This window comes from Oncorhynchus kisutch, linkage group LG2 (genome assembly GCF_002021735.2).
Source record: "Oncorhynchus kisutch isolate 150728-3 linkage group LG2, Okis_V2, whole genome shotgun sequence".
Classification (NCBI taxonomy): domain Eukaryota; kingdom Metazoa; phylum Chordata; class Actinopteri; order Salmoniformes; family Salmonidae; genus Oncorhynchus; species Oncorhynchus kisutch.
In genome coordinates this window covers 19,412,752-19,439,069 of record NC_034175.2, presented here as the reverse complement: position 1 = coordinate 19,439,069, position 26,318 = coordinate 19,412,752, and the positions used below count along the sequence as shown (strand labels likewise).

The following is a 26,318-nucleotide window of genomic DNA, read 5'->3' as shown; positions in this document are numbered from 1 at the left end:
CCTTCAGAAACTTAACAATTGTCTCATTCATCCCCCCTCCTCTCTCCTGTAACTATTCCCCAGGTCGTTGCTATAAATGAGAATGTGTTCTCAGTCAACTTACCTGGTAAAATAGTGGTCAAATAAAAAATACAAATAAATATGCATACCCCATGACTTATTCCACATTTTGTTTTGTTACAGCCTGAATTGAAATGGGATTAAATCAATTTTTTTCTCACCCATCAACACAAAACCCATAATAACAAAGTGAATACATGTTTTCAGAAATGTTTGAAATATCTCATTTACATAGGTATTCACACGTTAAAATCACCTTTGGCAGCAATTACAGCTGTGAGTCTTTCTGGGTAAGTCTCTAAGAGCTTTGCACACTTGGATTGTAGAATATTTGCACATTATTATTTTAAAAATTCTTCAAGCTCTATCAAGTTGGTTGTGGATCATTGCTAAACTGTCACGTCGTGTATGTACGTGGCAGGGAAGTCAAGCGCAGGAGAATCAAACTTGGTATAAATGGAGTATTTTAATAACTCAAAACAAACTACAAAACCAAAGTCCATAATAAAATAAATGTGGGTACAAGAACCAGTCGCACACCGATCCATAAAACATGAACATAACAATAAACAATCTCTGACAAAGACATGAGGGGAAACACACAACATATAATGAATGGGATTGGAACCAGGTGTGTAAGAAGACCAGACAAAACCAATGGAATATGAGAAGACCGGTGACGTCGATCGCCGAGCACCGCCCGAACAAGGAGAAGCATCGACTTCAGTAGAAGTCGTGACATAAACAGCCATTTACAAATCTTGCCATGAATTTTCAAGCTGATTTAAGTCAAAATTGTAACTATGCCACTCGGGAACATTCGATGTCATTTTGGTAAGCAGCTCCAGTGTATATTTGGCCTTGTGTTTTAGGTTAATGTCCTGCTGAAAGGTGAATTTGTCTCCCAGTGTCTGTTGGAAAGCAGACTGAACAATGTTTTCCTCTAGGATTTTGCCTGTGCTTAACTCTAATCCGTTTCTTTTTATCCTAAAAAACTTCCTAGTCCTTGCCGATGACAAGCATACCCATAACATGATGCAGCCACCACCATGTTTGAATGTGTTGGATTTGCCCCAAACACAACACTTTGTATTCAGTATTACTTTAATGCCTTGTTGAAAACAGAATGCATGTTTCGGAATATTTTTATTCTGTACAAGCTGCCTTATTTTCATTCTGTCAATTAGGTTACTATTGTAGAGTAACTACAATGTTGATGTTTTCTCCCATCACAGCCATTAAACTCTAACTATTTAAAAGTCTTTGTAGTGACTGGGTTTATTGATACACCATCTGAGATGGAATTAATAACTTCAGCATGCTCAGAGGGATATTTAATGTCTGCTTTTTTAAAGTTTTTTTTTTACCCATCTATCAATAGGTGCCCTTCTTTGCAAGGTATTGGAATGCAGTGTTTGATTTTCACCAGGAATCATGCGACCCATGTCTTCCAAAAAGTTGACTGAAGTTTGCCAAAAACACATGGAAGTACCTTGATGATCATCTAGACTCTTGTAAGAATGTTCTATGGGCAGATGATTCAAAAATATAATTGGGTCCCATTATGCCTTGCGAAAACCAAACACTGCATTCCACAGTAAGAACCTTATACCAATGGTCAAGCATGGGGTTGGTAGTGTGATGGTTTGAGGATGCTTTGCTGCTTCAGGACCTGGATGACTTGCCTTAATAGAAGGAACCATGAATTCTGGTCTGTATCAGTATATTCTACAGGAGAATGTCAGGCCATCCATCTGTGAGCTGAAGCTGAAGCTCAGCTAGGTCATGAAGCAAGACAATGATCCAAAACACACAATCAAGTCTACATGAAAATGGCTAAAAAGCAACAAATTTGAAGTTTTGGAATGTTCTAGTCAAAGTCCAGACCTAATAATCCCAATTGAGATGTTGTGGCAGGACTTGAAATGAGCAGTTCATACTTGAAAACCCACAAATGTCGCTGAGTTAAAGCAGTTCTGCATGCAAGAGAGGGACAAAATTCCTCCACAGCGATGTGAGAGTCTGATCGACAACTACAGTAAGCATTTGGTTGCAGTCTTTGCAGCTAAAGGTGGCACAACCAGTTATTGAGTGTAAGGGGGCAATTACTTTTTCCACACAGGGACATGGGGTGTTGCGTAACTTTATTTATGAAAAAAATGTAATAAGTATATAATTGTTGTGTTATTTGTTCGCTCAGGTTCACTTTATCTTTTATTTATTAGGTTTTGGTTGAAGATCTGATAACATTCCGTGTCAAAAATATGCAAAAGTAGAGAAAATTAGAAAGGGGGCAAGTACTTTTTTACCAAACTGTACATATATAGGATGAGCCATGACTAGAATACAGTATATACATATAAAGTGGGTAAAACCGTATGTAAACATTATAAAAGTGACCAGTGTTCAATGATTCTATATACATAAGGCAGCGGTCTCTTAAGGTGCAGGGTTGTGTAACTGGTGGAAGCCAGCTAGTTACCTTCGTTTTCTTGGGTACATGAACAATGGTGGACATCTTCAAGAAAGTGGGGACAACAGACTGGGAAAGAGAACAATTGAATATGTCAGTAAACACTCCAGCCAGCTGGTCTGCACATGCTCTGAGGATTTGGCTTGGGATGCCATATGGGCTGGCAGCCTTGCCAGGGTTGACATCGTTGAATGTCTTACTCATGTTGGCCACAGAGATCGGGGGCACACAGTTCTCGTGTGACCCCAAGCATACTTCCGAAGTTGTGGAAAAATGGCTTAAGGACAACAGAGTCAAGGTATTGGAGTGGCCATCACAAAGCCCTGACCTCAATCTGTAGAAAATTTGTGGGCAGAACTGAAAAAGCATGTGTGAGCAAGGAGGCCTACAAACCTGACTCAGTTACACCAGCTCTGTCAGGAGGAATGGGCCAAAATTCACCCAACTTATTGTGGGAAGCTTGTGGAAGGCTACCCGAAACGTTTGACCCAAGTTAAACAATTTAAAGGCAATGCTACCAAATACTAATTGAGTATGTAAACTTCTGACCCACTGGGAATGTGATGAAAGAGATAGAAGCTGAATTAAATCATGCTCTTTACTAATATTCAGACATTTCACATTCTTAAAATAAAGTGGTCTAACTGACCTTAGACAGGAAATTTTTACTGGGATTAAATGTCAGGAGTTGTGAAAAACGGAGTTTAAATGTATATGGCTAAGGTGTATGTAAACTTCTGACTTCAACTGTATGCTGAACAAAAATATAAACGCAACATGCAACAATTTCAAGTATTTTACTGAGTTACAGTTCATATAAGAAAATCAGTCAGTTGAAATACTTTCATTAAGCCCTAATCTATGGATTTCACATGACTCGGAATACAGATATGCATCAGTTGGTCACAAATACCTTAAAAATAAGGTAGGGGTGTCGATCAGAAAACCAGTCAGTATCTGGTGTGACCACCATTTGTCTCATGCAGTGCGACACATCTCCTTCGCATAGAGTTGATCAGGCTGTTGATTATGGCCTGTGGAATGTTGTCCCACTCCTCTTCAATGGCTGTGCAAATTTGCTGGATATTGGCGGGAACACATCGATCCAGAGCTTCAGAACATACTCAATGGGAGACATTTCTGGTGAGTATACAGGCCATGTAAGAACTGGGACATTTTCAGGTACCAGGAAGTGTGAACAAATCCTTGCGACATGGGGCTGTGCTTTATCATGCTGAAACATGAGGTGATGGTGGTGGATGAATGGCAACATTGGAGGCAGCTTATGGTAGAGAAATGAACATTAAATTCTCTGACAACAGCTTTGGTGGACATTCCTGTTGTCAGCATACCAATTGCTTCTCCCTCAACACTTGTGTTGTGTGACAAAACTGCACAGAGTGGCCTTTTATTGTCCCCAGCACAAGTTGCACCTGTGTAGTGATTATTCAGGTGGTTGGATTATTTTAACAAAGGAGAAATGCTCACTAACAGGGATGTAAACAAATGTGTGCATAACATTTGATAGAAATAAGCTTTTTGTGCATATATTTTATATCAGCTCATGAAACATCGGACCAACACTTTGGATGTTGCGTTTATATTTTTATTCAGTGTAAAAAAAAACTGCCTTTTTTGAACAAACACTTAACTCTTTTCCCTCTTACAAACTGACTTTTCTGATAGGTACTTTATTGAGGAAAAATTTACCTACTATGACTGTGATATGTGGTTTTCCAACCTAGCTATCTTATTACTGCAGTGGGCATAATCAGGGTCACACAGTGTTTCTTGTTGGTTTTAAACAAATCTACTTTAAAACAAAAGTATACACCTCACACACATGGTTATGGGCTTAAAAAAAGAAGACCGCTATACCATGTCCGATAAAGAGTTGAAATGTATTCAATTTTGAGTTTGCATCCCAAAATTACACTTTATATACTGTACATCACAGAAGACTGAAATAAAACAAAATAGTTTGACATAGAAACACCAGATTTTCGTATTTCTAAAAATGAATTATGAAAAAATATGAATAACATTCCACCCGTGAGGCCACTAGGTCATTTGACTGCTGGGAAGGGGTACGATGAATGCACTAACTGTAAGTCGCTCAGGATAAGAGTGTAAATTGTAAAGAGAGTGTAAATTGTAACAATGTAAATTGATTATGACTCTTATTTCATTTTCATGACAGTCTTCATCAATAACCATTGGTTACCCGGTTATTGTGCCATGCAGCCCTAATCACAAATATATATATATATACAAACGTTGTACATTGCCAGGGATCACAAACCTGCACAAACAAATGAATCATAATGACTTGCTGTCTGGCAATCTAGCTAGGTGTCCACTAGATTCTACAGCCACAAATATTAGTATTATTTTTTTCTTTTTGGTCTTAATTTAAGGTAGGGGTCATGCATACGGTTAGCCGTGTGGTAAAGGTTAGGGTTAAGTCATATTTTAATTAAGAGAAATTGTATACATGGCGGAGGTCATGACTTTGTAGCTGTGGTAACTAGTGACGGTCCCGCGCGAACCTTGGCACGAACGTTTCATGAGAAGTCTCGCGCTGTTCAGGCGGTCGCTGTTTAATGGCCGCCCTCTTACTCGAAGCAATGTCTGAAACGGGGAATAACACAAGGAACCCATCGGAGTGTGATAGCTGACCGGGAATTAACAAACATACTGTGCCATTCCCTCTCCTAAACGGGTTCCGAACGGATGGGCAGTGTGGGGGGAGATTGCCAAGCGACATAAGATACGCTAGCGGGAGAGGAGAGAGCTGCTACTAGCTAGTCAACACAGTTGTCACTGCCGGTGGGGCAAGCCCGGAGCAACCCTGACAAGAGTGGGGTTGAAGAGGGTGGGAACGCAGACTCTGTTGGACTGGAGCGTGTGACTCTTGGCACCAGATGCTAACATGAGTGGACCTGGGCAGGATAGCGAGCCAGAGGCAAAAGTCCTCCTCATCAAGCGGCTATACAGGTGAGTTAAATGCCTTTTGCTGGGAAACATTACATTGGCTAGTTTTTTTTTAAATAATTTTTTTTGTTTTGTTGTATATTAGCTAACAGTAGTGAAATAAATGGATAGCTAACCTTAGCTAGTTTGCTAACTAGCTAGCCATCTATTCAACTTGCTAGTTAGCTAACTATCCAGTCACCTGTCTGTCTGTGAATTGAATTAGCTAACGTTAGCTAGTTAACTGTCCTTCATCGAAGGACAATGACATTTTACGAAGTAGTCGGACATTTTCGATAATGTGTTTTAAATAACCAGATGTAGCACAGTGGGAATTTATGGAGCGGATAGCTAATTAGCTATCCAACGTTAGCTTCTAAACAACTGAACAGTAACAGTACAGTAACAAGTTACTGTGCTATTAGCTAGCTAACTTATTCCTGTGCCAACTTGCTCTCTTAATAACGTTAGTTGGTTAACTAGTTGTGATAGTTTCAGCTGTCAGTATTGTCACAGTACTAGTTACCTGATAGGCCTACCTTGTTTGCTAGCTAGCTACCTAGCGAGTTAGTTATTTAACAGCTACGATAACTAGAAGCGTCTTGCAGAACATCACCACATGAATAATGCCGACTGGCTACTTTTAACATGCATAACTAGGCCTAGTTAGGGAGAAACACCATATTTCACAAGCCTCTTTAGATTTACCTACCTAGTTAGGTAGCTGTAATGTCAACCATTATCTCGTGTGAGACAAGACATTTGATAGTTTCCAGTTATAGCTAGCTAGCTAGCATTAGCTCCCTACATTGATAAGAATGAGTTTGCTCATTCCTCCAATGGCCATTACCAGTGATTCACATGCCATAATAACTGTATCTTGCGTGCTCAGGGCAGTGGTTGAGTCGGTACACAAGCTGGATGTCATCATTGGCAGCAAGTCATCGTACAGGGAGGTCTTCAAGCCTGAAAACATCAGCCTTCGCAACAAGTAAGCATTTTACTCTACCCCAACCTTTGCCCTAAACACTAAGGCAAAAGGCAAAACACTAACCCCAACCTCATCCATCTTCTGTGCCCAGGTTGAGGGAGCTGTGTGTGAAGCTGATGTTTCTCCACCCTGTGGACTATGGTCGCAAGGCTGAGGAGCTTCTGTGGAGGAAGGTCTACTACGAGGTCATCCAGGTCATCAAGACCAACAAGAAGGTACAGCATTTAAGGGTGTTTTCCCATCTAGTCCTCTTTAAAATAACCAGTCCCCGTCCTCTTTAAAGTGAACTTCGTGGTAAAAAAAGAAGCTATAGAACTATGTTCTCTTTGTATTCAAACTTCCTTTGCCTTTGAATGAGGACTCAACTCTTTTGCCAGTTCACTTTATCCATGTTGTGGTCCAAGTCCTCTCTGCATTCAGATTGCTATATTTAGAAAGGAATCAAGATATTTTTTCCAACATTCACTCAATGCACTCTCGAACAAGCCATTTTCATTCCTCAATCAGATTTGCCACCAATGCTCCTTATAGGACATATTACTGTGCTCTATACTCCTCTGTAAACTGGTAATCTCTGTATACCTGTCGCAAGACCCACTGGTTGACGCTTATTTATAAAACCCTCACTCCCCCCTATCTGAGATATCTACTGCAGTCCTCATCCTCCACATACAACACCCATTCTGCCAGTCACATTTTGTTAAAGGTCCCCAAAGTGCACACATCCCTGGGTTGCTCCTCTTTTCAGTTCGCTGCAGCTAGTGACTGGACCGAGCTGCAAAAAACACTCAAACTGGATAGTTTTATCTCCATCTCTTCATTCAAAGACTCAATCATGGACACTCTTACTTACCGTAATTTCCGGATTATAAGCCGCTACTTTTTTCCCACGCTTTGAACCTCGCGGTTCATACAATGACGTGGCTAATTTATGGATTTTTCCCGCTTTTACAAGATTCATGCCTCCAAAAAACTGAGCACCGTCACATGATGTGACGTAAATCGAGCGCGCTCAAACTTCCCATCATTCTGATTACGGTAGTCATTTTGTCACCCTCATCATGGCAAAAACACGGAGAAATGCATATGATGCAGCTTTCAAGTTGAAGGCGATCGATCTGGCTGTTGGAAAAGGAAATAGAGCTGCTGCACGGGAGCTTGGCCTTAATGAGTCGATGATAAGACGTTGGAAACAGCAGCGTGAGGAACTGACTCAGTGCAAAAAGACAACAAAAGCTTTCAGAGGGAAGAAAAGCAGATGGCCCAAAGTATTTGCAGCCACTCGACATCAGTGTAAATCGTGCATTTAAGGTGGTGCTCCGTGTTCAGTGGGAGGCTTGGATGACAAGTGGGGAGAAATCCTTCACTAAATCAGGCCGCATGCGAAGTGCAACTTATGGTCAAGTCTGCCAGCGGGTCCTGACAGCGTGGAGCATTGTCAAAAAATCCACTATCATCAACGGGTTTCGAAAAACTGGACTGCTGCGTGTTGAAGAGGGCAGCATGAGCTCAGCGGGGAATTTGCCTCCGGATGAAAGTGACGAGAGCGACAATGAAAATGATCCAACATCGGATGAAGCAATTCTGAGGCTATTCAACTCCGACACCGAAGGAGATGGTTTCAGTGCACACAAGGAGGAAGATGGTGACCAATGACTTTCTTGGTAGGCTACTGTTTACTGCTATTTAAAATAAAATAAAAATGTTACACGCCGTGTTTCGTTAAAGCCTATTTATTTTTCTTACAACCCGTGTTTCGTTTAAAGGCTGTGTAAAGTTCATTTGTTTCAATGTACCGGTAGGCACCTGCGGCTTATAGAAATGTGCGGCTTATTTATGTACAAAATACATATTTTTTAAAATAATTCAGTGGGTGCGGCTTATATTCAGGTGCGCTTAATAGTCCAGAAATTACGGTACATTTCTGGCTGCTTTGAGGGATGTATGTTGTCAAGTGGTGTTGCTACCATGCTATGTGGTTGTCTTAGTTCTCTCTTTATGTAGTGTTGTGGTGTCTTGTGATGTGTGTGTGTGTGTGTTCTATATTTTTAATGCCAGTCCCTGTCCACGCAGGAGGCCTTTTGGTAGGCTGTCATTGTAAATAAGAATTTTGTTCCTAACTGACTTGCCTAGTTGTTTAAAAAATGTATATATGAATGAATAACTGCGGATTAAATAATGCTGTAATTGAAAATTGTACACCCAATGTAGGCTGCCGCCCCTTTAAGAGCTGGAATAGATTTGGACCTTATGTTGTCTTCTCACACTTTAAACCCCACAATCAAATAGTGTATGAAACTCTCTTATAGATCACATATTGCAAACAAATAATCTGAACTAAAAACTCCACATTTTGGAATGTCTGTGCGTTCTTGACAATTGCTAATCAATATCCAAAAACAGCTAATTTTTCCGCGAACATGCACATAATCTTCTCACTTGTGGCACCAATGTGAGGGGTTACGGCAGTGTTGTGTTTGTAATCGCAAGCAAACCTGGGGAGCATTGCCCTAAAAAATGGAACCGGAGCACGGAATTCAAGTGAACCGAACTCCGACCTCCTCTGGAGACGGTCTCAGTTCGCTTCGGGTGCTCTTTTAAGGGTTAACACTGCACAAAAAAATTATGCAAACCGCACTGAGTTCTCAAATTTGCTAAAAGGGACCATGTGGGAAAACACCCTAAGTTATTGTGGAAATTTTATGACTCTGGCCAATAGTGCTTCTACACCTGAATTACTTGCTGTTTGTGGTTTTAGGCTGGGTTTCTGTACAGCACTTTGTGACATCAGCTGATGTAAGAAGGGCTTTATAAATACATTTGATTGATACAGTCACTGCTGAGCTTTCAGACATGCCCACTTTATCTTTCCTCATGCCCCACACACAACCCTTTTATTTCTAATCTCTTATTACCTGGCCCCGTCTTTTATCTCCATGTCTTCTGCAGCACATCCACAGTCGCAGTGCCCTGGAATGTGCCTACAGGACTCACCTGATAGCCGGCGTGGGCTTCTTCCAGCACCTGCTGCTCTACATCCAGTCACACTACCAGCTGGAAATGCAGGACTGCATCGACTGGACCCATGTCACCGACCCCCTCATCGGTGAGACACACACTCAGGTCAGCAGTATCTGTGATTGACAGTGTATAAATGATTGTATTTGTTATTGTAGGTCGGAAGAAGCCGGTATCAGCCACCCTTAAGGAGATGGAGTGGGCCACAATGGCCTGCCATCGCTGCCTGGTGTACCTGGGAGATCTAGGTAATACAAACTTAATCTTTCTCACCAAAGATATTTGAGACAACCTTATTTGTATGACCATGGAATTGCATTCCCCAAATCCAAATCACATTGATTTGAATGTACAGGAGAGGTTTACAGGAGGTTGTTTGAATGTTTTCTGCAGCCCGTTACCAGAACGAATTGGCTGGGGTGGAGGCTGAGCAGCTGGCAGAGCGGTTCTACCACCAGGCCCTGTCTGTCACTCCGCACGTAGGTGAGTTGACAAGGTGTTACCGCCCCTCCCTTTCACAGCACATTAACCTCATTTTTTTACACTAACCGGTTTACTCACACCACCATCTACAAATGAATCACTCTTGTTATATTGCCCACATAGTGATGAACTCACACAGCACTTATTGATTTGAGCTTTATTATATGACTGGTCAAAGCTTTACGCAGCTCATAGTGATCTAGCTGAACTGTTAGCGGGCCATTTGGGCCAGGAAGGGGGCATTCAGTAACTGTTAGCGGGCCAGGAGAGGGCATTCAGTCTCAAGAAATCACCGATCCACATTTGAAACGTTATGTCTTTTTGAGAGGGCTTCATCAGTCGAACTGAAAGTCAACATTAAATGGCCACTGCTAAAGGAAAGCGATGTCTTTAGTGTGCCATGATACTGACAAGTGTTTGATGTTTTGTTTTCAGGAATGCCTTTCAATCAGTTAGGTACACTGGCGGGGAGTAAATTCTACAACGTGGAGGCCACCTATTACTACCTACGCTGGTGAGAGGAGACTTCAACACGTCTAGATTTACTGCAGCATATCGACAGTCTATCTATGACTGGTCTGTAGACTATGCTCTAGCTGTGCTATTGTTCTCTACCTCAGTGGGGCAATGTAGTCACACTGCTGGGGAGAAATATCTTCATTGCAACATTTCATATTTGGATCACATTCAGTAGGCTTTAAATAGGAGACATGTTTTGAAATGGAAGAGGTTCTGAAACCAGTCTGTTAGGAGAAGGCTGCCAACTTCAGAGCCAGAACACATTAAAAAAGACTCACAACCAAGTGGTACCGGGACGATACCAGTATTGCAATCTCGTTAGTAGGGGAAAGGATACAAAACACGAAGCGGATTTGAACTTCTTTAGGAAAACAGCCCTGATGTTGGAAAGAAACATTGTTGTCATCCAGTCACAATTATTTTCCAAGCTATAGCACACAATATTTGACATACAGCAGGTTTTTAAATGATCACAGAGTTGGGTCTGATTCGTGTTTTCATTGCCATGGGAAAAAATATTGCGATATTGGTATCGTCACACCCCTACCACAAAGTACTGACCATGGTTTTCTCCTCTATGTTCCTGTGTTTGAACAGTATACAGTCGGAGACTCCCTTCGAAGGGGCCTATGGGAATTTGAAGCGTCTGTTTGATAAAGCAGCTAAGATGTACCACCAGGTGAAGAAACAGGAGATGAAGAAGCTGTCTCCCTCACGGCAAAGGTCAGTCTGGTTTCCTCAGACCACAGCCCTGAAATGACAAATCACTAAGTCAGCATTGAACATGAATTTAGATGGTCCTCTTTGAGATCCTTACTGTTTCCTCAGATCCAAGGACATCAAGCAACTTCTAGTGAGCTTCATGTACCTGCAGAGTCTACTGCAGCCCAAGAACAGGTTAGGACATTCACTATTCACCATTTAGTCCCTAGTCATTTATCTCAATAGGAACCTCAACATTTGGTCCATATATGACACAGCTATCTGATGATAATAACAATTGATTGAATTTTTATAACCCCCTTTGCTCAGTTTCAAAGGGCTTTCTATTGTCTGTTGGGTACCTGTTGGGTACCGTGTTTCTGTTGGGTACCGTGTTCTTACCATTTCTCTCTTCCTCCCTATGAGTAGTCTGCTGGAGACAGAGTTGACCTCTCTGTGTCAGTCGGTGCTGGAGGATTTTAACTTGGTGCTTTTTTACCTGCCTTCGCCGCCACACGGCCACGAGGCCATTTCCCCCAGCGAGGAGGAGCATGAGGAGCACGAATCGCCCTGCGCCCTGCTCCCCGACGCCCTCATCTTCAAGATGGTGGTCACCTGCCTCATGGTGGTGCACAGCCTGAAGCGGGGAGGTCAGTAAGAATATAGATGTCATATATTTCTTTGCAAATCGCTTTTCAAACATTACGCTCAAAGGATGTTGTCAGTAGGCATGCAAGAATAATGACATACTGCAAGGGAGAAATAAGGGGATATGGTGATTTGTTGTATTGCAAAGTTGACATGTTGACTTGTTTGTGTAGGGTCAAAGCAGTACAGTGCGTCAATAGCCTTCACGCTGGCCCTCTTCTCCCACCTGGTGAACCATGTCAACATCCGCCTGCAGGCTGAGCTGGAGGAGGGGGAGAGCCAGGTGCCCCCGCTGCAGAACGACAACACAGGTGAGAACTACTCCCAGCTTTACCTCATGATGCCTAGACACTACTCATGTTCTCAGTTAATTCTCTGAAAAACGAATGGAACAATAATGACATTTGTTTGTTCCTAGACGACTCTGAGTTGAGAGACCCGTCTGACCCGTTGACCTCGGAAGAGAGGCCAATGCAGAATGGCTCCCTAGACCATGAGGAGGACGAGGTGGGCCACCGGAGCACCGTGGCCCAGAAAGCAGGCGTCGGTGAGAGGAAGGCAGAGGAGGAGAAACAGAAGCAAAAGAAGTATGCCCGCCTATCCATGATGCGCCGCCGCCGCTGCGCCACCCGCAAAGAAGACGAGAGCGACCTGAGCGAGGGTTTCGAGAGCGACGAAGAGGAGGAGGAGGAGGAAGAAGAACAGAGGGGCTGCGCCGACTCCGGGGACGGCGCCTCGAGACCCTCACTCACCCCCTCCACGCTGGGAAAGGAGAGCAAGTGCAGGAGGGAGCACCCGACTGAGGGGAACTGGGAGAGTGCCTCGGAGGAAGACGAGGAGGGGAGCACGGCCTTCGACGTGGAGACTGACTCGGACATGAACAGTCAGGAGTCCCGCTCTGACTTGGAGGATATAGAGGACTCGGAAACCCCAGGGAACTTGGACACACCTCCTCGGGGGGAGGTGCAGCCTGAAGACGATGATGATGAGGAGGAGGAGGAGCAAGCCGATCCCAGGGAGGACGGAGACGGGGACACCCCTCCGGCCACCAACGGCCCACTCCTGCCCAGCGACCCCAGTATCAGCAGTAACCTCCAGGCCATGTCATCCCAGCTGTTCCAGGCCAAGCGCTGCTTCCGCCTGGCGCCCACCTTCAGCAACGTGCTGCTGAGGCCCCACAGCTCCGCCACCAACTCCACACCCAACCCCACTGATCCAGACGCCGCCTCCACCACCCCCTCCCAGGAGACCCCTCCTCCCCCGGGGGACTCACCCTGCGCCGCTGGCCCCGGCACTGCCAACGGAACCAACGACAATGGTCAGTAACCTCCCCACACACATTGACGCTGTGTTGATTACTATGTGGTTTTCGTATAGTGCAGGAAATGATGAGTTTAAAGATTTAACTTTAATATACCAATATAATTATGTACTTCTAGTCTGTTTTTAGTCTTTCCCAATGACTCCATTGAGTAACAGCACATCGCTAAAATATGCCCTTTTCTAACAGTACATCTGTAGAGGTACCCCCTAAGAAAGGTACCCCCTAAGAAAACTAGGGTGTAGATTAAACACATGTTTATTTATTTTTGTCCATTCCCTGTAGAGGTGGATTCCGATTCAGAGTGTAGCGTGCACAGCAACCAATCAGTACACAGCGAGAAGACCCTGTCGGAGAGACTGGAGATTCTGACCAATCAGGGGCTCATCCAGGTGGTCAAGGTGTTTGTGGATTGGCTGAGAACCAACACTGACATTATCCTCATGTGTGCACAGGTAAAGGGGGTGGATTTTTCACTGACCTAGAAGCACTTACAAACAGTATGCATTGACAAATCTAATTTGCATCAAATTGGTCAAATACAAGTCAGTCTTTGTATCAGCTGACTTAGGGCAGGGGTTTATAGTCTTCATCATTGTTGGTGTTTGTTTCACTGTCTGTCTTCCGCTCAATGTAATTCCGTTACTCTGTCTGTAGAGTTCTCAGAGCCTATGGAACAGACTGTCTGTGCTACTCAACCTGCTGCCTGACGGGAGCAAGATGCTGGAAGAAGGCGAGTTACTAAAATCACCTGTCCTTTTTATGGGTTGTTAATCTGCTTTTACATTTCTAATTTTTAATTTACCCTTTATTTAACTAGGCAAGTTGGTTAAGAACAAATTCTTATTTACAATGACTGCCAAACCCTAATGACGCTTGGCCAAATGTGCGCCGCCCTATGGGACTCCCAATCACAGCTGGGTGTGATACAGCCTGGAATTGAACCAGGGTCTGTAGTGACGCCTCTAGCACTGAGATGCAGTGTCTTACCGCTGTGCCACTCGGGGGCCCGTTGTGGAGGCTTGAGTTGGCCAAATTCCCCTCTCCCCCTCTCACATTATATTTCTTGTTCCATCTGTTCTCTTTTCCTCTCCTTTGGTTATTTTAACCCATGTTCTTATAGATGAAATTCCAAATGTGTGTCTCATTCTGTAGAGCACGTGACTAGAAGTCACGTCTTAATCTCGCTCTCTGTCTTGCTTTCTCTTTGTGTATTTTAGAGCTGGGTCTGAACACTGAGGTGACGGAGCTGCTGAGTGAGTGTGAGCAGCCTGGCCTGGTCCAGTCCCTGCTGCTGCCTGAGGACCTGGCCCTGCGACACCTACCTGCCCTCAACCTGGCCCACCGCCACCTCGACTACACCCGCCCCAGACCTTCCCTCAGCCCCGTACAGGAGGTACACACACCTAGCTTCCCTTAGACACCCTCACTGTTTTTCTGCCCTCTCTCTACTTTACTATCTCACTCACTCTCTCTCGCTCTCTTTCTCTCCCCGTCTCAGTGTGTGGTGCGCGTGTGCTGCATCCGCAGCTTTGGCCACTTCCTCACCAATCTCCAATGCAACGTACTGCACTTCAACCCAGAGGCGGGCATCTTCACCAGCATCAGCCAATCAGAGCAGGACAACCTGGTGCAGCAGGCCAAGGCCCAGTTCCGCATGGTGAGCGGCAGTTGAATGAACCAATGAGACCAAAGCAGCAGCGGTCACTCTAGTTTCAGTTTTTGTGTCACTTGTGCAGCTCAAATAACTGCAAAGTATTATCTATTTCAACACTGTTTGTGAGTCCAGGCAGAGGAGGAGGCTCGACGAAACCGCCTGATGAGAGACATGGCTCAGCTCCGCCTACAGGTCTGTCTTCTGGAACATTCCATTCTATCATAAATCAAACACTGTCAATCTAGCTATCCGACACTATACTGAGTGTACAACACATTAGGAACATTCCATTTCCATGACGTACTGTAGACTGACCAGGTGAATCCTGGTGAAAGCTATGATCCTTTATTGATGTCACTTGTTAAATCCACTTCAATCAGTGTAGATGAAGGGGAGGAGACCGGTTGAAGAAGGATTTTTAAGCCTTCAGAGGGTGAATGGGCATGACAAAATATTTAAGTGCCTTTGAACGGGGTATGGTAAGTGGCAGGCGCACCGGTTTATGTCAAGAACTACAACACTGCTTGGTTTTTCACTCTGCGGTTTCCTGTGTGTATCAACAATGGTCCACCAGCCAACTTGACACAACTGTGGGAAGCATTGGAGTCAACATGGGCTAGCATCCCTGTAGAACACTTTTGACACCTTATAGAGTCCACGCCCTGACGAATTGAGGCTATTCTGAGTGCAAAAGGGGGGTGCAACTCAATATTAGGAAGGTTTTCCTAATGTTTGGTATACTAAGTGTATATGTCTTAATTTACTTTCGCACCCAAAACCTTGAAGTGAAATTCATTAGATTTCAGCCGATGATAGTTAAGGTGATGCCATTGAAGTATATTACTTAATGTTGAATGTAGATGTTCAGGGTCTCCCGGGTGGCGCAGTGGTTAAGGGCTGTGCCACCAGAGACTCTGGGTTCGCATCCAGGTTCTGTCGTAACCGGCCGCGACCGGGAGGTCCGTGGGGAGACGCACAATTGGCATAGCGTCGCCCGGGTTAGGGAGGGATTGGCCGGTAGGGATATCCTTGTCTCATCGCGCACCAGCGACTCCTGTGGCGGGCTGGGCGCAGTGCATGCTAACCAAGGTTGCCAGGTGCACGGTGTTTCCTCCGACACATTGGTGCGACTGGGTTCCGGGTTGGATGCGCGCTGTGTTTAGAAGCAGTGTGGCTTGGTTGGGTTGTGTATCGGAGGACGCATGACTTTCAACCTTCGTCTCTCCCGAGCCCGTACGGGAGTTGTAGCGATGAGACAAAATAGGAGCTACTAACAATTGGATACCACGAAATTGGGGAGAAAAAAGGGGGTAAAATTAAAAGGGGAAAAAAAGAATGTACATGTTCAGTGCCCTCTAATTATTGTGAAGCATTTTTTCTTTTGGCTCTATACTCTAAGAGTTTGGATTTGAAATCAAACAATGACTGAGGTTAAAGTGCAGACTGTCAGCTTTAATTTGAGGGTATTTTCATCCATATCGGATGAATCATTTTGGAAATGACAGCACTTTTTGCACAAAGTCCCGCATTTTAGGGGGCAAAAGTTTGGGGCAAATTCATTTGTGTATTATAGTAGTAAAAAGTTCATAGATTTGATTTAAAGTCCAAATGTTTGGGTTATAGAGGCAAAAGAAGATGAAATGCTTCACTGTCCCAATAATTACAGAGGGCACTGTATTATCCCCTCAACATCCCATCAAAATAAGCAGTTTGTAATGTGTCTGCCCTGCAGTTGGAGGTATCTCAGCTAGAGGGCAGCCTGCAGCAGCCCAAGACCCAGTCCTCCATGTCTCCGTACCTGGTACCCGACTCTGCCGCCCTGTGCCAGCACCTCAACCTCCTCAGACATCTGGCTGGCAGTGGCTGCTTCATCATCATCATCCCCCGCACAGGTGAGCACAGGCCCATGCCCTGCCTGGGTGAATAAACCCAGTGTTGGACTGCATGGCTGTGGATAAGTCTGTTTGAGTGCAGTCATTATTTAGAGGTTTCTCTCCAGAATTACATGGAGATAAAATGGTGATAAATATGATTTCTATATTGCCGGGTTATTGAACTATATGGGGTCCAGATTTGAAAATGGTTATTTACAGGGGGGCCAGATATTTTATACATGGGATTATTCTTATAAAGCACATTTAGTCAAATTAAATGTTGCTAAAAGTTCATTTGAAGTGCTTTAGGATGAGCCTAATTCAGTGGATGAAATTGTTTAAATAATGGAACACATTTGTACTTATAACACAGTTGACCTGCATCACATTCATTTCTACTTTCCTGTCCGTTTTAGAGACGACTTCATCTTTTGTTTTTGTTTACTCATAGGAAACCTTTTATGCATGGCATATCTCAGTTGACCAGCATCATATTCTGTTCTATTTTCTTTTTCATTTCGTTCTTTTCTGTTTAACTTGGAAACCTTTTTATTCATGTCATATCTGTCGACTAACTTTTATTGCGGGGAGGTCTCTTTCCCCCTGCATCAGTAGAGAATGGGTCCCTATAACAAACTGCACCACCTCTGTGGGGACTTAAACTCCTCAAATCTTGTTGCAAAGTTAGCTTTCATTTTATCTAAAAACTCGGCCATCACGGGAGTGATCTGTACTGATGACTGAATATAGTTGTGTAGTGTAGGGAAATCAAAGAGAGAAAAAAAATTTATTGACTTTTTTTCAATCATGTCAACTGTTTTATCCCTACCCTGCACTCCCAAATTATATCCATTCAATTGATTGAAGATGAAAAACAAACATCTGATACGGACTGTTCATCAAGCATTTTCACTAGATATGTGTTGGCTTTCTTGTGGCGTCAATCACGGAGAAAAGCAACTATCTCCTCCCTAAGCTCACACAGGCTGCTCTCTTGAGAGCATAATTACCCTTGCTTAGCCACCGAGCATCATTATGTAAAAGTAGATCATGATGCTCAGCAGACCACGAAAACAAACGATGTTGCAGGCTAGATGTTGATTGGATAAAGTTGATGTCTGTGGTGTTAACTCACTGCTGAGTTAAGCGAAAAGCATGCTCTAGTGTATCAGGCAGTGTAGTGATCTCATCTGCTGGGAAGAGCCGATAGGCGAGCTCTGATTGGCTAACTGGTATGTTGGGTGATTATTCTTTGACAGCACTTAATGGGTGGGACTACAGGGAAACAGATTCTCCCATCGGAGAATATTGAACAAGGGCTCATTTTGGCTCTAAACATCAGATTTTTTGCAGGATAAAAGAAATCTGAATTGATCAGAAGGCCATTCTAAATTGATAAACGGGCCAGATCTGTCTGGCTGGCAGCCAGTTGAATAGCCCTGCTATATTGTTTCGACTTTGGCTATTTGCTGGCTATGTTTTGTAAGTTACCGAGGGGACGACTGAAGCTGAGTTTGTCTTTCTAGTTAGAGTATGAAATTAATAGATACCAAAGTTAAAACATGATGTTTGACTGTTATCTGCCTCAGTGATTGATGGCCTTGACCACCTGAAGAAGGAGAATGCCGGAGCGAGGGACGGTATCCGCTTCCTGGAGTCTGAGTTCCGTAAAGGCAACAGGTATATGTCTGTCTCAACCCTCAAGTGTGACGTATGGTAATATAGTGGGCCACATTTAATATATGACAACCACAATCTGCCAACCCATCACATTAAAAGGGATATGTAGAGTCGACAGTTCTCTGAATGAAAAGATAGAGGGCGATTTTCAATGTGCTTAGCCTTTATCCGGTGTGAAACGCTAGAGCCAATGATACACAGGTCCTTTTATATCAATGTATCTCTCACGTAACCAATTTTCAAATGAGCTGGCTGTTGTCCTTACTACTTCAGATCTTAACAAAACAATGTTTCTAACCATAACCCACTCTTAATCTGTGATCCAGTAAACTAAGAATAGGCTGCGACCCATATGGACAAAGACACTTGATGTTGTAAACCCCTCTTCTGTCCCGCTCTACCTCAGGTACATACGTTGCCAGAAGGAGTCGGGGAGGAGTTTTGAGAGGGACAAGCTGAAACGCCAGGACATTGAAGCCTGGTGAGCCTCCATTAGTCTTTCAGCAGTCTCTTCATATGGCCACCTCTCAATACTTAGCATTCTTATACAAATGCTTCAAAAGTGGTAAAAGATTTATGAAAGCCATCTACCAGCGGTAAAACACCTTCCCAGTGTTAACTGTTTCCTTATGTGTCCTGATTTCTAGGCATCTATACAAGACTGTGGACAGCTGTCGTCAGCTGACCGTCTCCCAGAGCAACGGAGACGAAGACACGGCTGGTATGGTCACTATTCTCACCGGTCACTCAGTGGAGGAGCTGTGTACCCGCTCTGCACCCATGAAGGTATACACATCACAAATACAATCACTCACTCAGTTCTTTAGGCTCTCCAGCAACCACTGTTGGTATGGACAGCTGGTCTGACTACCGTGTATCCCTTGGGTTGTACAGTATTGCTATTAATATTTCCCTGTTATAGAATACTGCCATTTTACCATGGTGTAGATCTTTGTGGAGAACCAGAGTTCTTTCTAAGAGAAGTTTGGCATGTTCGACCTCCACCATTCATCCTTCCGTGATATTTTACCATACGTTGTATGTTCATTGGTGTTAGAAGAGTTGACGTCTTACCCTCCATTGTCTGTGTCTCCTTGGAAACAGTCGGCCATCCAGGCAGTGGCGACAGCAGGCATGGAGCTGAAGAACATTGTGGAGTTCTACCGTCAGTGGAAGGAGATTGGCTGAGAGCGTTGAGCGGGCGAGGTCGGCATGGCGGACAGCTGATCACACACTCACTCTCTCTCCCACTCTGTTGCTCTGTCTGTATCTGCGTCTCCAAGGAAAATCAACTCTAGGAAAGGAAGTGGGGGGGGGTGAGAGAGAGAGAGGGTGGAAAAGTAAAGCAGTTGAAGGAAAGAAAAAGCGAGACACATGGGCAAAGGGGGCAATAAGAAACAGCACAAGACCCCCAAACATAAAGAAGCGATCCCAGAGGTTGGTGAGAATTAAGTGGGGATGCTACACACAAAGTGCCCCAGGTTCACATCATAACCAGGCATATACTGTTTATGATAGAAACGAGTACATTACATGTCGAGAGAGAACCACTCATACACATTCATGCTCAGTTAAATCCATTGGTTTAGACGTATAGAGCAGTGTTTCCCGTTTCCTCCTTTCCCTCTGTTGTGAAGGTGGGACTATGTCAGCCCTATGGCTAGCTGGGTCTGGTCTGGTAGGGCAGGGGGGTGTGTGGTAAATCCCAGAAAGAGAACACATCTCTAGCGTGCCAAGCGTTGAGGCTATCGACACATCGGAGTCTCGTAGCTCATAGGGTTCAGGTCAATGGACTTCTCCAGGATTGTTTTCTTTCCTATCAGTTTTTTTGCGGTGTACTTTTTGTGTCCCGTGACTAATGTATTGTGTTATCTGTGTAAAATGAGGAGGAATAATGACAGGTTGTGCCCTGCTATTGTTTTAATTTGGATTTTATTTTTGTACCCAAATATACTTTATTTTGCGTTTTTGTAAGCTGTGCTGAATACACACAGGAATGAAGTGCAGGGGGAGGGATGGGATTGTCTTGTATAGTTTTCCTAAACCAGTCTGCTAATCCTTCTGTTCTCAAAGAAATAGTCCTGACTTTTGTGTCATGGTGCCGTTTTAGGAAGAGGTAGACTCGGGTGGGTCAGCTTTGTGCTGTTAGATATTATGGAGTCCGGGGCCTGCGGCTGTCCCAATATGGAGGTACAAGGTGTTTGTGTTTTGACCCTTGTGAACTCCATATATCCCATCTACCATCATCACTAACTGTCCCATCATGCACAGTGCAAAGGAACTCTGTATATGTGTGTGGCCACGCATTGAACAATAAAATGAACTCATTTTAAAATGTATTTTCTTATTTTCACACTCTTGCAGAAACCATTTACAGTGGCAACTTTTTCAGAGCTTTACACAATTCATGACAAGGCACAGGACTCTCTGAATTGGGAAAGCAAACTATTTGAACTGAACATACTCATGACTGCACACTAATAACAATAATAGCCATTGTTTCCGTAAGTTGAAGAACTAATCCAGAGACTACGACTGACCAACATTAAAATGAAATGGTGTGTATCAAATAGTCCGGGTAGCCATTTGATTAGCTGTTCAGAAGACTTATAGTTTGGGGGTAGAAGCTATTGAGAAGCCTTTTGGACCTAGCCTTACCGCTCTGGTACCGCTTGCTGTTTGGAACACATTTAATGTTTTTCAATTTATAGGTTTGTTTCAAAACACCCTTACCTATTGAAATATGGTAGTTCTGTTCCACTTTGCTCTCAAACTTCTGAAACCGTTCAGTGCAGCCTGGCTCATCCATCAGTCTCGGTCCTGTGAGTAGGAGTCTGTGTGCCATCTATCCTGCTCTCTTCTGTTGTGAGTTCTCGTGCCCCTCACTACCCTGGCTGCCTGGGCCTAATGACCACCATTCTGCATGGAATGGCAGAGCAAGACCAGTCCCCTGGCAGCGGGGTCAGCGCCACCCCAACAGAAGATGGTTGGCACAGCACAGGGCTGGCCCACTTTCTAGTGATGGGGAAATGAACAGTTCAGGGCCTGGTTTCCCTAAAGCATCTTAAGGCGAAGTAATGATAGCAAAAATGTGTAGAATTTTAGGAATTGGCTTTAAAACTGCAAAATGTTCTCAGTCTCATGGCAGCATAAAAAAAATCTCTGCCCTGTGGCAAAAAGTGTAGAATTGCAGGGAATTCACTTTTTTAAAGTAATAATTATGACTGTGTAGAATAGCATTAGGAAACAGCATTTTGTTTTTCTCTGCACCATGGCAAAATGTGTTGAAATGCACATTTTGGCAGTGCCCCGTGGCCCCCTTGACCCCAAATGCGGTAGTCTGGCCCTGGGGGTGCTGAGGGAGGATAAAAAGTCCTATCAAAGCATTTTGTCAATGTGCCTCTCAGTCCATGAAAAATAGTCCCTGCTTTTCATGTAGATTTGGTTCAGTTTGAATATTATGAAGTGACCTGCCAGCCTTGACTTACTGAGTGAGAATTTCTGAAGAATTTAAACTGCCCAAATGATCATGGTATTGAAAAGGCTACAGATAAAAATCATCACCGTTGATATCACCCAATAGTCTTTGGAGCTGTTTCAAATATGTAATGTGAAAAACTTTGAAATGTGGCATTTTGATTAAGAAAATGTTATATAACTGTCTGCATGTAAAATATAATTATGCGACGATATGGGATGCCTTAAGGCTTGCTCTCTGCCTTGTCTCCTGATTCTCCATAACAATGTTTCTTTCTTGTCCCCATCCAATCAAAACGTCGCTGTGTGCGGAGGGTGGGATTTCGACATTGGGGCTACGGGTTTGCGGTGTTTTTATTCGCCTGTGAAGGAATGCAGGACATAGACCGTTTATACAGATTTACACCAGCCTCCAATGGTCAGGATAACCGGATTTACGATGGGACTATAGTTTATTACAAGCAACAATTGTTCATTTTGGTCAGTGACTACATTGCTCCAGTGAAGATTTGCGCTAATGAGCTCACCGCCAATATAAAGCTGAAAGGTTTGACTTTGTTTCTTTCTCTTTCCTTTGCCGTAGTGTGCTTGTTACAATGTAACAACCTATCGCGTGTGTAGGCTACTGGATGTGTTTATTTTGTACCTGTGCGCGCGTGCGTTTGTGTGTGCGCCACGAGTTTGTAGGAAACTGGAAATCCTGAAAATGTTCTCTCGGAAAATGTCTCCACAGAACCAGACTTTTCAGCTATTATGCAAATTATATTATTAAGTAGTCTATGTATCTTGTCACTTAAAATATCATTTCACTTTTTGTATTCATATTCAATTTGTATTGATGAAATTGGCAGTGTAGCCTGTCATGAGTGTGTAGGTGTTTTATTGTCAGAAGTGTGACAGATAGGCCTCCATTGCGCCCGAACAAAAGGCAATTTGCCTAGAACGATTTTCTTACAATGTGATAAGCTATCCGATAGGAAAATTAAGACCAAATACTTCATGAAAACAGATTGGAGATCCAGTACTCCTCTTTCTTGGAAAGACAACATACGGTAAAAACGCGCACGGGGGAACATTCTTGGTCTTGTCATTTCTGGATGGCAGGACAGATAATGTTTTCTGTCCACGTGAGCGCGCGGAGGAACGTTTCTTCAGTCTTCTTCTGGGCAGGTGCTGTGTAGAAACCTACTAGGATAGACCAGACACCGCCTATAGTTCAACGAGGCAGTCCTTCCCTGATTTCACATTATATATCTTTTTTTTTTTAATTACGCAAGTCAGTTGAGTACAAATTCTTATTTACGACGGCCTTCCTGGGAACAGTGGGTTAACTGCCTTGTTCGGGGAGCAGAACGACAGCTCGGGGATTCGATCCACTAGGCTACCTGCCACATCGCGGCTCTTTTTAGGGAATATTCGCACTCCACATGCCCGACTTCCACGGTAAGTGTTATTCTCTTGGGAAAAATAGATCCCAATCTCTCACCAGAAAGTTTCTCTCTGAGATTGTCTTTTCAGCCTGTGCCATAACTGAACATAACTGCTCATTTATCTGTTTGTCTTGTGATTGTTGTGTGTCTGCCTTTACCATTTATCCAATATTAATGTCATATGAATGTGACTCCAGGCATTGTACATTCCTATAAAACGGCACATTAATTTGAATAGGATATAGGATTGAGTGCTCTTTGAGAAACGGTGTCCAATTGTTGCATATTGTTTCTCTCATGAAACTATGCACTCAGCATTTATTCTTTCTTTTGCCATGTTCATGTTGTAGACAACTTCAGAGCAATGAAATTGAGTTTCACCCTCTGCCCTGCCTCTGGCGCAGGGTGTTAGTTTGTTCCTCTACAATGGTACGGCGAGAGACCGGTAGGACAGCTACCTTGCCCTACCTAGGCAATATGAGTTAAACATTTCATTGACCATATGTAGTTCTCTTCCCTACATATCTGGTTGGTCTGTTCTGCTGTTAATGCCACTCTTTTGCAATGACAAGTTGTAACTTGTTCCATGTGACACTATGTTCTTATGGTTAATCACAGATGATCATAAGTGATATTACTGGTTGACACCACACCTGCAGCAAGGAACTGTGTGACCCTGTTTAAATCATGTCAAATGCACCGTGAGAGAGTCATTCATCAGTTTGTAGATTGGTGCAAGCAAAGGCTCTGTTACGCTTTCAACAATTTATTCATGTTGGGTCAGTGATTACAGGAAAGAGGCGACACGAGAGGAAGGATGCATTTAAGAAAACACAGGTCTTACTCTTACTGAACATAACAGATGATATTCAAATCCATTTATCACTAGCCTATAATAGTGTCATGTGGCATAGTGTGCATTTAAAGTCCTCAACAGACCGCGTTAATGAGTACTCCATCTGGGTCAATGGGAGGGTCTGATAGTTGGTTCAGCTATACATGGAGTTATTTGATGGATTCATACCTTCTGCAGTACAGTACGGACATGAACCGGTGAATCCTGTTGTTCAGGGTACACTTGACCGTCAGTCATATTGTGTGTGTGTTGAGGTGATGTCTTCCATGTTCCATTTCCAGTACACACTGTACAGAATCATGCAGCTAGATGACAATGCAATGTTCTATGGGGCGAACGATGTGCCCTGTTCTTGTTTGCATAAAACGGACATGTGCCCATGTCACCATGCTCCCCGCGTAGACTTCTTATCTTCAGCTCCCGAGTTATAAAGTCATCTATTGAGGAAGGTCATGTGACGAGATCACGAGCCAGGGAAAGAATTTCAGAATTCAGGAGTTGGGCGAGAGAGTGGAACAGAAAGAGGGAAACGGGGGAGAGAAGCTGCGTATTCAGAAGAGGTGGGGTAAAGGGGAGGTGGAGAGGAGAGAGGGAGGACGGAGGGGAAGACATTTGAATATTTGTACATTTTGAAACACGATGGTAGGGGAACTGAGGATGGCCACTGGCAGTCACTCTATTTAGAGTGCTTGTTTTCCCCTTGTTTGCTGTATGTGGCAACCATTACCATGCTCTTGCACACAAACAAACAAAGTCGGACACTCACTGACACTTAAACAAACACCTCTGACTGAAGGTTTAACCTACTTCTCACATTCTTGTTACTATTTTGCACAATTGTATAGTATTGTAGATAGAAAGTCACAAATGATCAAGTCCTTGCCAATACATGATTCAGAAGAGAAATATGTTGCTACTGTGCAGAACAGCCTTGTGAGTGGGTGGTGTAGTTGAGATTGGGTGGAAGTGAACACATGAGAAGAGGTTGGCATCACAGAGGCCCATGAGCAACACCTCCATAACCTCCCGTTATTCGACTACAACAGAAATAGACCAACAGAATTCCCATTCTATTAGTTGAAGGAGACAGTGGAGGATGATGAGGGGGAAACGGGTCATAATAATGTCTGTGATGGCACAAATGGAATGGCATCAAATGCATAGAAACCATGTGTTTGATACCATTCCGCTGATTCCGCTCCAGCCATTACCACAAGCCCGTCCTCCCCAACCTCCTGTGGATGGAGAACGAAATTTGAATCGGAAAGGACCGCACACTGTTAGACACACCCAGGACTCCAAACTGACATGCTCAGTTAAACCATTGTTTTAGATTCCAGGCTATACGTCTGTGTTATTCATAAGTTGTTTTACTGGTTATGAAAGAACGTGCAGTTAAAAAAAAAAAAGTAAGCTGAGAACTATCATCTATGCACTCATTGCAGGGCGCTCATTGCAGGGCGCTCATTGCAGGGCGCTCATTGCAGGGCGCTCATTGCAGGGCGCTCATTGCAGGGCACTCATTGCAGGGCGCTCATTGCAGGGCGCTCATTGCAGGGCGCTCATTGCAGGGCGCTCATTGCAGGGCGCTCATTGCAGGGCGCTCATTGCAGGGCGCTCATTGTCATGAGATCTAATCAGATAGACCGGTCTTCATCAGGACCACATTTACAACATTAACTTGGTTCTTGGGATAATTCAATGAGCAGAATAAGAATGTGTGCATACAGGTAGTGCCATCCCAAGGAGCACACAACCCCCCCCCACACACACAAAAAAAAGTGGAGGCCACGGTGTAATCTCTGAGTGTCCAAAACATTAGGAGCACATTACTAATATTGAGTTGCACCCCTTTTGCCCTCGAACAGGCTCAATTCGTGGGGGCTTGGACTTTACAAGGTGTCGAAAGCGTTCCACAGGGATGCTGGCTCATGTTGACTCCAATGCTTCCCACAGTTGTGTCAAGTTGTCTGGATGTCCTTTGGGTGGTGGACCATTCTTGATACACACAGGAAACTGTTGAGTGTGGAAAAAAACAGCAGTGTTGCTCCTGGCAATTACTACCATACCCTCTGAATGGCACACATACACAATCCATGTCTCAATTGTCTTAAGGCTTAAAAATCCTCCTTTAACCTGTCTTCTCCCCTTCATCT

The 26,318-nt window shown here is 43.8% G+C and overlaps 1 protein-coding gene across 1 annotated transcript; it reads left to right on the top strand.

Annotated features, from left to right (window-relative positions):
• The first annotated feature begins 5,061 nt into the window (after positions 1-5,061).
• Positions 5,062-20,734, top strand: LOC109908834 (protein SMG5-like). The gene is made up of 22 exons (XM_020507560.2): positions 5,062-5,530; positions 6,399-6,497; positions 6,589-6,712; positions 9,447-9,603; positions 9,674-9,763; positions 9,909-9,998; positions 10,434-10,512; positions 11,115-11,240; positions 11,346-11,414; positions 11,649-11,869; positions 12,041-12,178; positions 12,286-13,185; positions 13,474-13,643; positions 13,846-13,921; positions 14,409-14,584; positions 14,690-14,848; positions 14,978-15,037; positions 16,578-16,737; positions 18,309-18,399; positions 18,806-18,880; positions 19,047-19,185; positions 19,504-20,734. Exons 1-22 carry the CDS (start codon positions 5,466-5,468, stop codon positions 19,585-19,587), a joined length of 3,348 nt encoding a protein of 1,115 aa, XP_020363149.1. The 5' UTR covers positions 5,062-5,465; the 3' UTR covers positions 19,588-20,734.
• The last annotated feature ends 5,584 nt before the right edge of the window (positions 20,735-26,318 follow it).